Genomic DNA, 12,040 nt, shown 5'->3' with positions numbered 1-12,040 from the left:
AGCTATTTGCCCTTTTACCAATCACTGATGTAATCACAAAGGACACTTTGGATGCATGAGGTGTTGTGCAGAGAATGGCCAACTGAAGGTAGGGGAACTGGTTCTGTGCGGGATGTTGATGGGTTAAGGTTATGCCTGGATAAGCTGACACAGTCACAAATCGGTCTATCAAGTACCCAAAGAATATTACATATTTCATTGAGCTGATTCACCAATCTTCAGATCATTGTAGGTCACCAGTAATAAATAACGTGTGTTGCAGTTAAGCTTTTCATTGTAAACCGTTGGGGACCCGTTTCTTGGAAATGCAATGGACTTGGCCTAAACTGGAATTTTCACTAATCAATTTTGAAAGTCTTGCCCTTTCATTGTTACACTTTACTACAGTGGCTCTAACTTTCTACTGGACATGCCCTGTGTTTACAAACATCCCAACTTGCAACATTGGTATCCATGACCCACTGCCTGTTTTATAATCTCATGGCAAATATTTTTACTTGAACTATTCCTATTCTGCCTTGCATTTTATGAATAAAGATGTGTCTTTTTTAATATGCAGTTTTCAGAGCATAATAGATTGCTTATATGAAACTGTTTATTTGGTGTTTGTAACAGATGATGTTAAGTGCTTTTTATTTACCAGTAATGGCCAACGGCCAAACACATTTATTCCAAACATGTCAAAAAGAAATAAAAGTATGCAGCAATGCAGTAATGAAGATAGTGAGAAATATGGTGACCTCTTTCAGTTTCATGTATTCAGTTCACTTTTTTGTTGTCGTCAGGGTTATTTGTTTTATTGTTGGTATTGTTTATGCTGTTTCCCATCAACTCAGTATTGATCAACTTGGGTCAATTTACATAGTGTAGAAAATCCAATCAGTCCAGTGAATAATCCATTTTATGGCCTGTTGGTGGAATAACACGGATAAACTTGTCCTCCTTCACTTCTTTGTAACCACAAGGACAGCAGAAGGCACCAAACCTGAAGGAAAGGAGGAAAACTGAGCATACCGAGCACTATAATAAAACTCTTCCAGATGTCAGAGGATGTATGGGCTACTTATTATTATGTGATACCTGACAAGATCTATAAAATAAGATCTATTTTAATCTAGTACAACTCTGTTAATGGATGTAGGTTTTACATAATTCCACGATTAATGGTCTTATGTGACTGACAGAACCCAGACATTCTTCAGTAAAAGTAATCCTGTTTGAATTAACACTGTAATGTAATATCAAAACCTGGTAATAGACATGGCTGTGTATAGTACTGTTTTTAATGTTGATGTACACATGGGTAAAACTGCATTTAGCCCACATTATGCTTTTGCCCTGAGTGCAGTATTCCCAAGGTCTATAATGTCCATCAGCTCTATTTATGGGGGGAAGCAATATCTAAGTTAAATACAGCCTGTTCTTGTCTCAAAGTATTCTCACTAGAATGTACTCCAATTGTGTTAATATTGTTGCCTGGAAATCACATCTATATGTGATCAGGCTAAAATGTTCATAAGTGTGCCAACAAGGTTTAAATGTTGCATCCTTAATCTTTCTTACCAAGCTCGCTTAGAGGTTTTTCCATGTCGAGGTCCGTGTAGACGCGGCGGGGGTAAGGAGAGAGAAGAGTGAAGTCCTGACTGTCTGCACTGTTCATCTGCACGTATACCCTCACTGCTGCCAGAGGTTCCTGGGCTTTAAAAACCGCTGTCAACGCAGAGCCATCCAGGAGACGCACCTAACAGAAGAGTGGTAAGATGCTACAAACGTTTTCGTAACTAGAATGGTTGCGATTATATAATGTAATTAGTTAAGGAAACTAACAGTGGCTCTATATAAAAGGCTATAATTATTTATTATAGTGCAACTAATTGCTCTCAATCACAGAATTACACTAGTAATACAAAGAAGTGAGAGATGTACAAATATACTTTTGGGGGGGGGGGGGGGGGGGGTTGGGGGCGACTGCACACTCATAACACACTTTGGAACCAGTCTGATTTCCACCTCAAGCTAAATCAATTTGAGATTTGTGTAGCTGTGTTACTGCTGAACACATGGGCTTTCAATACCATATTTCTTTATCAATTTATATGGCAGTGTAGTGTTTTACAAATTCAAAATGGTGACAGGCAGGAAGTTTCCAGGAATTAAATGACATAATTCTCAATAGAAAATGCTTCACATTCAAATTTGAGAGCAATACCTGTATTCGACATTCATCATAATCTTTCTTGGCTGGGGGAGGGCCCTGGTGCTCAGGGGGAGATTGGGGAGTGCTGTCAGAAGTAGGGGATGACAGGGATGAACCAGAAGAACCCCCTCCAAACTGGGATAAGAAACATGTAAGAGTTTACTGGTTTAAATAACGTCTGGGAATCAGGTTGCATGTCATATATTTAAACATTTAAGGGATATGGGATATTCAATACTAAATATCAACCAGAAACTGATAAAGTAGTACTACTGGCACTTAAGAAAATGCCATTAACACTATGAAATACCTGCTGCATTTTGGAGAGGCATTATTATATAAACAGCTCTGTGGTTCCACTAGGGAAATAGCAATTCCTCATTATGATCTACTTTTAAAAGTCATTTTTATATGTAAATAACCCATATATAAGCAAGTACCTTACGTGCCCTCTCTTCTCTGTCACGTGCAATCTTCTCTTTGACCCGTTGCCTGAAAAACAAAACACAAAGTATAATAGAAGCGCTAACAGTTGTTTTTTTGATAGTTTGTCATACAATGCTTAGTACTTGGCCATTCTGTCCTCCATTTTCTCTTTTCTGCGGTCATCAGCCAGCTTCTTCATTTCATCATCCTGCAGCTTTTGTTTTATCTTCTGCAGCTCCTGGCCTTGCTTCCTTCTCTGCTTTTCCCTGTCCACTTCATCCTGCCGTTCCCTCTCTCTCCTCTCCTCCTGTTTCACCCTCATCAACTCCTCAAGCCTGAAAAGTGAAACCTCTTTTTAATGGTCAACACATTATTTTCAAAATTAGCCCTCATTTGTGTGGCTTTCACACAAACCTCTTAATTTGTTCTTTCCTCTCCTCTTCCGTCATTGGTCGTTTGGTATCTCCCTCTTGTATCTCATCACCAACAACTGGTTTTCATGGAAGGATAAGGCACATATCAACAAAACATTTTTATGAATAATGCATGGGGCACATAATACGACAACATGATATTAGCAATATTTCTTTCACAAACTATTTAATTTACGTCTCCATTTTGGAGGTATACATGGAGAAGATGAAGTGACTGAACTGAAACCAGGCACATGACAACATCCAGTGAAATGTTCTAGAATGGGGAAAGGGCAAAGTTCATACATTCTGCTGTCTCTGTATCAGGCTGGGATGGACTCTCTGATGCGCTTAGAACATTCCCTGCTGGTGGAACATACGGCTCGTCTATGTCTGGATCATTCTCGTGTTCCATTAGCCTGTGGATGACAATGGCAAGAACTAAAACAAAACCTGCCTGTAACGTGTTGGCATTGCAACAGTAGTCAAACAATTGGACTTACCAGTCCATAGCTCTCTCAATGCCTTGGTTGCCAGTATGTGCTACAGCCTTCTCCCTTTGGGAACAAACAAATCAATGGAGCACTAGGACACAATCATGGAGCATAAAATCATATCTGCTGAATCACAGGAACCTCACTTACGCTCTGTTTCTGTCGAAACCCATCTCCAGTAGACTTTCTAACGTCGTACACTCCGCCATGGTGCTGAAAATGAGTTTTGGAACACAAATGACAAACATACAGGGACAGAGTCTGTTCGCAAACAGTGCCTCAACTTTGGCCGCTTGTTCTGCAGCTACTTTGCCAAATACATTCAGTAACTGGTATGGCAACTGTTCCATCTTAGTCGTTTAATCTTCACCCTGTCAAACCCAGCCACACAGTGATGTTATTTGACGTGTAAAAGAGCTCCCGAGCTCGCCATAACTGTCCTGTTAGCCGGGTAGCTCCAACCGCACAACTAGACGCCCAAAAAACAAAAGGCTTGCAGATGTCTGTCACATTTTGTTCCTCTTTCTTTGAGTCTGTCAGCAAACACTGTCACACAGCCCTCGACAAAAATGTAAGTGAAGCAACATTAACCTGTAACCGGCTACGATCTGCGGCGTCAACAGACGTTCACATTAGCTAACGTTAGCAGGGAAATGCCTCCAAAACGGTTACATATTACATTTAAATGAATGAGTTGAACATAGGAATGTTAGACTAAAGTGTGCAGGCACGATAAAAACGTGTGCTGTGTGTAAAATAATCTTCGTAATGATTTTAATGACGTATGATCAATGATGAGTTAGCATAATATTCACTTACAAAGCGAGTCTGCACTGCCTCCCGTCCACACTACACTACGGCAAGTACAGCAGGCCAATTCGCGGAGCGCGAAAAAAGTAAACAGTGAACTGGGCTCTGAAAAGACACTGCGTTTTTCGCAACCTGTAACTGAGCCACATTGTTGCTTGTTTGCTACAAAATTTTAAAATAATTATTGTAGAATTCATTACATTTCCATCCCTCTAAATGTATTTAGATACCAAGCAAGATACCAAATATCAAATTGGGAAAGTCATGTGACGTCAGCTTTGCTATGAGGGGGAGAGCGAGGTAAGATGAGCACGTTTATAACTTAGCTTGTCTTCTCGGACAAAAATAAAACTACTACATAGGTAAATATTCTTACAGAGCCGGTAGGGTGACTTGCTGAACAATTGTTGCTGGATAAACTGAGCTACTGGCTTTTTAAAGTAAAAGTCTGAACATAATGAAACATTATTTGATCCTATATTTAATCAAATTAAACAATGTATTTCTTCTTGTTATTTTGCCTTTAAATATTTTAATATTTGCAAGCAATGACAATGTTTTTTACCCATTTCAGTTTTAGATGAAGATTGACAATAAAATTAAATATGAAAAACTATTTGCAATTGTGTAAAACCTCAAATCTGATCATATGATTCTGCTTATTTTTAGTGGCAGGGCATAAAACAAAACATTGAAACAAATATTTTAAAACAATTTAAAATCAAATCAAAATTTACTTAGATAGCACACAAAGCTGCTTTGCAGCAATTCAGAGTCCAAGCACCAATGAGCTGTGACTGTGGCAGGGAAAAACTCCCTAAGACCGAGAGGCATATAATATAACCTTTAAACCCTTATGAATTTGCTGTGATGTAACAGAAACAGCAATAATCCCATTCAAACTAATACGAAATAGTAGGGCAGTTCAGTTTGGTAAAAAAATTAATTATCCATATAGAACTGCTACAGTGTTTGTTTAGATTCACTATATAACACTGTGCTTCCTGTTTCAAAAGCTGCGGAACAGAAATGGATGATGTTTTCAAGATGATGATGATGTTGAAAGTAGGAAGCTTGTAACTGATAAGGACAAAAGTATCTGACTCCATGCTAACGTTACCTTGATGACAGACCTAAATAATTGTGTCTCTTATAGTGTGACCTTTCATAAGCATAGTGTACTGTGCTGTGAAAAAGTATTTGCCCCTTCTGAATTTCTTTTATTTTTGCATATTTGTCACACTTGAATGTTTTAGATCATCAAACTACTTTTGATATTAGACAAAGAAACCCAAGTAAATGCAAAATCCTTTTTTAAAGTGATGATTTCATTTACTGAAGGAAAAATGTCCTACCTGGCCTTATGTGAAAGAGTAATTATGCCGTTTGGTACTAAATCAACCAGTTAACCAAATTCAGTTGACTGTTGGGTTCAATTTCACTAGCCACACCTGTTGAATCTAAAAATCACTTAAATAGAAACTGTCTGGCAATGTGAAGCAGGCTAGAAAATCTCAAAAAGCAGCACATGATGCCACATTCCACAGAGATTAAAAAACAGATGTGAAACAAGGTTATTGAAATCTACCAGTCTGGAAAGGGGAGTCCTATTGCTAAGGCTCTGGGATTCCAGCGAACCGTGGCCAGCCCACCAGAAATTCACCAGGAGTGCATTGGTGACTCATCCAGGAGGTCACAAAAGAACCCAAACAAGCATCTGAAGAACTGCAGGCCTTGCTTGCCTCAGTTAAGGTCAATATACATGGTTCCACAATAAGAAAGACACTGGGTAAAAACAGCATTCATGGGAGAGTTGCTGTGTGCAAAGCACTGCTGAACTAAAGGAACACAAAGGCTCATCTCTCATTGAAGGCTCATCTCTCTTGTTACCTCTGGCGAAAAACTAACAACGCATTCCACCATGAGAACATCATTACCAACAATCAAACGTGGTGGTATTGTGATGGTTTGGAGCTGCTTTACGTCTGCAGGACCTGCATGACTTGTCCTAATTAATAGAACCTACAATTCTGCTTCCTATCACAAAATTTCCCGAAGGACAGTGTCTACCTGTCAGTTTGTGACCTAAAGCTCAAACGCAGTTGGGTTCTCCAGCAGGACAATGGTCCAAACACCACAAGCAAGTTTGAATGGCTCAAAAAAAAAAAAAAAAACAAAAATTAAGGTTTTGGAGGGGATGAGTCAAAGTCCTGACTTCAGTCCCATTGAGAGGCTGTGGCAAGACATTAAACGGACAGTTCAGGCTTGAAGACCCTCCATTGTAGGCAAATTAAAACAATTCTGCAAAGAAGTGTGGGCCAAAAGTCTTTCACATAAAAGACTCCACAGATTGCAAGTTGTCACAAATGCTTGATAGCAGTTGTTGCTGCCAAGGGTGGCACAACCAGTTATTAGGTCTAGGGGAGCAAATACTTTGTCACAGCACTGTATATATCATTTGATATTAATTGCACACTCTAAACCTTGGCATTCTGACTGAAACTGAGTTATTTCATTAGGCTGAATGGGATTTCCTCTGTAAATCTTGCCTAACCCAGCAACTGTTGCTACAAACAAGCTGTCACTGAATCTAAGGCACAGTTTGAAGATCCTTATTTTTAGATTTTTGCAAAGCTTTCCACATGCGTTTGTGGGTGGATCTTGGAGATGTGAATTGTCTGTAAGCTCAGAATTCACACAGTGTCTTGCTGCGTGTAATGTGTGAGTAACGAGTACACAGGTAGGTGTGTAAATGGGATACACTGTGGGAGGGCATGTTACTTATTGAGCAGCAGCGTAATAATCTACCAGCCACAGTACTCAGCAAACAGACAGTAAGGAACTCAGCAGAGGCCTAGCGCTCATTTTCTGCTCTTCTCTATCTGCCTGTCAGAGGTAATACAAAGGTAATACAACTCCAGCTTACTGTTTTCCCTGATCTGTCTGTCTTATCATTTTGTTTAAAGTCACTCTTATTTCTGCTTTGTTATAACATCAGTCAACAACTCTTAAATTGCTTTCTTAATTAAAATTGCCAGCATTAATTGTATCATATTATTTGAAGTGTCTTTTTTGCTCAATAGATAGATTCATTTAAAATAATCCTTTTAATGAGTATATCTTCATAGAAATATAAGAGAAGTGTCACAGTTTGCAGTTGTTTTTATTTGTAATTAGAGTTCACATACATCTGGTTTAATGAAATGAATTAACAAGTTATTTTTCTAACATGTCTATAGTTTAAGTATTACATTATGTTGTGACTGGGGTCAAAGTATCTCAAGTTGTAATTGTTTTATTGCTGTTTTCAAGGAAGAGCAGAGGAAAAGGTGGGTAAAGTTCACATCAAATCAAAGTCCTTAACAATCTGAAGTAGGTGTGCTGACTAAACCGCAGCAAAGAAAAGAGCCAGTAGAAAGAGTATAACCTAACAGAAAAACAGAAATATATGATCTTCTATTTAAAAGGGATTTCCACCTATTTTTCAAAATGTCTCCACAATTCAGTTGTTGAGATGTAAACAAAGTCATCCAAAGTGACTTGGTGTGAAACACTTTATTGTAAGAAAATATGCAGACTTTGACTTCTTCACAGTGATGATAGAAACCAGGAATTGTGAAGGTTTTACATAAATACACTGTAGCTTCAAAGCTTATGTCCAAACTATCGTAAAACTATTCTCAGACATAAGGCAGCATATTCATAACTAGCTCATGTAATAACTTTCTGTGAGGGAGCTGTTAGGGTCATTAAACTCTTCAGACGCCTGGCTCCTATCAGCACCACTGTGAACACTTCTGACTTGGTACATTGCTCTTATATGGACTATTCATCAAATCACTCTGAATGATGTTGTTTATATCTTAAGCATTTTTAATGAAGAACTTTTAAAAATCTGTAGAATTCCGCTTTAACCAACAAATTTATGATTCACGCATGTTGAGCATTTATCACTGAAGACTCTTATTTGAATAGTCAGTCACAGTTCATGCCATCCTCTCTGTCCCTACATTAATACTCCTAAAACCTTTAATGTAACAGTATGTAACATCTTAATACTCAGATATTTTTTAGTACACCATGTTCTTCTGAAATCTGTTCTTTCCTCTAACAGTTGATCTTTTGCTTTCCAGATGAGCTAAACAAAAGACGTCCAAAAGAAAAACGTGAACCATTCCTGGGGCTCACTGGGTGTAACAGTTCCTCCATGTGGAAGACCTCTGTGTGCCAGTGGAGAAGCTGTTACCTGCAGAGGGTCACTGAGAGCTGCCACATGAACTCACAAACAGTTTGGTTTCTGCTCTTAAGCTCCAAACAATACCAAGCGGGGTGGGGTGGGTGGGAGGGGGGTGTGAATGGAAATTTTATAAAATGTAAAAGAAAAATGATATTAAGCACTAAGAATACAATGATTTTTATTGAATGTAGAACACCGCCCTAAATTTAAACTGGGTTACTTGTGTTCTCTTTGTAATGAAACATGCATTTGGTCCGTGTTTTATAAATACTAATCTTGTCCACAATATGCTCCGAGAAACTTGTCATGTCATTGGTCATGAGACTGATAACCCATCACCATTCTGTTCATTACTACCAGTAAGCACAGCAACATGTGGTGTTTCTTTGCAGTGTGTATATACATAAAGTCCATAGACTTTACTGAATTACATTAAAACGTAACGTTCTGGTAAAAGAATTATTATTTTTTAAAGGCAGATGAAGAGCGGAGTTATTATTCACATGTAATACCACTGATAGCCATAGGGGTGCAGCATCTCACCAGCAGGGCTGCATACAGAGTTCGAGATCTGTGTTTAGAACAATAATAGCAATAAAATTGTTATTACATTGTTGATATTTTTATATTGTGATTTTATGGAAGAAACGGAACTTATCAAACTTGTTTTCAAACAAGTTTCAAAGTTGTTTTTGTATGTTTTGAAAAAGGTGTTAGAAAATAAATTGAAGTTTCCAGTGATAGTCCATTCACATTACACACTTCACACACAAACCTAATATAAACCAAAACCAGTAAGGCCACTGCAAAAAGCAGGCAGAACCTTCTAAATGGAATGGCCTGGTTAGACCCAGCAATTTTATTGGGGTGGCAAACTGCTAAGGGGAATATGGTGGGAGGTAACTTTGTGAGAATAGTATTTAGATACAGAAAGAACTAATCTACGGTAGCATTAGCAGGAACTTATACTCAGCACTGGATCCACCTCTGATGAAGTCTAGTCTGCAATATTAAATGCATGCATGTACTCAGCTGTAAAGAGTTTTTAGCTTACATGACAGGACAGGATTTTTTTATACAATAGTAAATGCTAGTAGTTACTAATTATTTGACACATACTTAATCTTAACGAGATTGCAGATACAAGCGGCTCTCCCTTAGAGATAGGATGAGAAGATCGGTGATTCGGGAGAGGCTCGGAGTACAGCCGCTGCTCCTCCACGTTGCGAGAAGCCAGTTGAGGTGGTTCGGGCATCTGGTAAGGATGGCCTCTGGAGGCCTCCCTAGGGAGGTGTTCCAGACATGTCCGACAGGGAGGAGACCCGGGGAAGACCCAGGACACGTTGGAGGGATTATATCTCTCGACTGTCTTGGGAACGCCTCGGTATCCCTCCAGAAGTGCTGGAGGAGGTGGCGGGGGAGAGGGAGGCCTGGGCCTCTTTGTTTAGGCTGCTGCCCCTGTGACCCGGACTTGGATAAGCGGTTGAGGATGGATGGACTTAATCCTAACATTGTATGGCTGGCTGTATATAATGTTGCTCCTATAGCAGCACTACTGAAATGTATTGGCCAAATTATTCATGTAGTTGTAATTCTATAAAGATGAACAAAATAACCAGTTAACTACAGTTTCACTCTAGAAAAACTGAAAATGACTTTCCAGTACACTATGTGAAAAACTTCTATTTAAAAATGCTTCTACTGTCTATTGAATATCTTCAGTCACAGTAATATTAATTACACACATCATCCATAAACATCTAACAAAAATGTTGTAATGCACTGTAGAAATGTATTTATATGCTTTCCCTAATGTAGAAAGCCAATGTAATTTACTTCCTTATGCAAAAACTGCTGATAGCTGTCTCATTTTGTTTCACTGACCACATTACAACTTTTTCAGGGGTGCAGTCAAGGGGTGGCCAGAGCCACCATCCTGGGAAGCATGGCCACCCCTTTGCTAAGCCCCTGACTAGGCTGTAATGTAGCGAGGCTTCTGTGTCATAAAATGTCACATGGAGCTTGTGAGCTGCTGGAGTCTATCCCAGCATCCATTTATTACCCCAGGATTGAAACAAATGGATCAAAATGCAATGTAAGCCAAAACTTTATCTCAAAACTTATTCTGCCTTGCCTCTCAGCTATTTTGCTCTTTCCTTTCACTTAATGGAGTGGGATGAGTGGGCAGGGGTACTGTGGGTGGAGGGGGTTTGGGTGGTTGTGGCACCTCATCAGCTTATATTTGTATGAATATTAATAATCAACGAGCTGTGACATTAACAGTGAACTGAAAAAGAAAAAATATAGAATGCTCCCCTAAAAGTGGGAAGGGGGCGGGGTGGCAAGGAATACTGGCCCAAGACTTTAAAAAAGGGAAGGGGGGGGGTCATACAACAACAACTGTGTCAAACATCAGGCAGCATGTATCTAACCACTTCACGCAACTTTCTATGAGGGAGCTTTTAAAGGCGTCAAACTCTTCAGACGTCTGGTTCCTATCATCACTGCGAACAATTCTGACTTGGTAGATAGTTTGGAGCGTTTCAGTTCAAACTACGCTGAATTTCTTTGTTTCTCAGCATTTTAATTAAGCGGAATTTATTTTGTTTAAATCTCAGTATTTTAATTATGTGCGAAAATACCTGAAATGGTCACGAGTACGCTGCCTGGCGGCTGAGGGCTTCGTGCTGCAGTCAGGGCTAGGCTTTGGGCTTGGCTTTGGGCCCGGTGGATTTAGGCTCATGCGAGTCCCATTCCACTGGCAATGCTTTACTATGGAGATTATGCAAGCTGCGTGCACACAGCTGAGCAGCTGTGTAAGCAATGAGTCCAACTTCAAGTAGCGGTATTCACTGATGATAGGGGGTGTCTGAGCAGTTTTTGGACTTATATTAGGCTGTGTCCCTGCATTAAACTCAAAAGAGCCTCGAGAGTGCCAGCTGTACAGACTAGCTGTCGCAAAACTCAAACCCAAAAAGCTTCGCTGACGTCAAAGGTCTGATATGATTGGTTCACATCCGTGCACGTGACCCGGGCCGGGCGTCACGTACTTCCCCCAATGCTAAGTGCTTTTGGCTAACTCTTCCTCTGGACTTAATTCTGTTTATGCCGTTCTGTCGCAAGCCGCTGTCATTTTCACAGAGGAAATAGTAGATTTAAATGCCACAGTGACTCCGGGCTGGACGCATTTCACAATCCAGTTTTCCCCCCGGGGAAGCACATCTAGCTGATCAACTTTGAATCTTCGCCGTTAGCCGGGGCGCTGCGGGAGTTTAGGGAGGTGTCAGCTCTGCTCAGGGGTGGGACCCGACTTCGCTGAACTTTACAAGAACCAGCTCACACTGTCCGACCGTGTGAAGGGCTCGGGTAGAGATATTTCAGCGCCTTGCCTAACATCGCCTTTTCCTTTCCAAAGGTCAGTATAGGATCGTGTCCTATAGATCACCATGTTTAGCTGGTCTAA

General features: G+C 39.9%; 2 protein-coding genes across 2 annotated transcripts in view; one reads left to right on the top strand and one right to left on the bottom strand.

Moving 5' to 3' along the window:
• Positions 1-573: 573 nt before the first annotated feature.
• Positions 574-4,439, bottom strand: ubxn1 (UBX domain protein 1). The gene is made up of 10 exons (XM_017690131.2): positions 4,350-4,439; positions 3,681-3,743; positions 3,540-3,593; positions 3,343-3,455; positions 3,038-3,113; positions 2,767-2,958; positions 2,638-2,689; positions 2,210-2,332; positions 1,564-1,741; positions 574-985 (listed from the first exon to the last, which is right to left on the bottom strand). The coding sequence occupies exons 2-10, from the start codon at positions 3,737-3,739 to the stop codon at positions 945-947; spliced, it is 888 nt and encodes a 295-aa protein (XP_017545620.1). The 5' UTR covers positions 3,740-3,743; positions 4,350-4,439; the 3' UTR covers positions 574-944.
• Positions 4,440-11,616: 7,177 nt separating this feature from the next.
• Positions 11,617-12,040, top strand: part of ehd1a (EH-domain containing 1a) — a 14,934-nt gene continuing 14,510 nt past the window's right edge. The window contains exon 1 of the mRNA XM_017690132.2: positions 11,617-12,040. This exon is cut by the window's right edge and continues 381 nt beyond it. Coding sequence (XP_017545621.1) covers positions 12,024-12,040 — 17 coding nt within the window. The 5' untranslated portion in view covers positions 11,617-12,023.

The sequence above is a fragment of the Pygocentrus nattereri genome, chromosome 8, assembly GCF_015220715.1.
Source record: "Pygocentrus nattereri isolate fPygNat1 chromosome 8, fPygNat1.pri, whole genome shotgun sequence".
Taxonomy (NCBI): Eukaryota; Metazoa; Chordata; class Actinopteri; order Characiformes; family Serrasalmidae; genus Pygocentrus; species Pygocentrus nattereri.
Note: the sequence above shows the minus strand (reverse complement) of the source record. Positions and strands in the feature narration are given on the sequence as shown.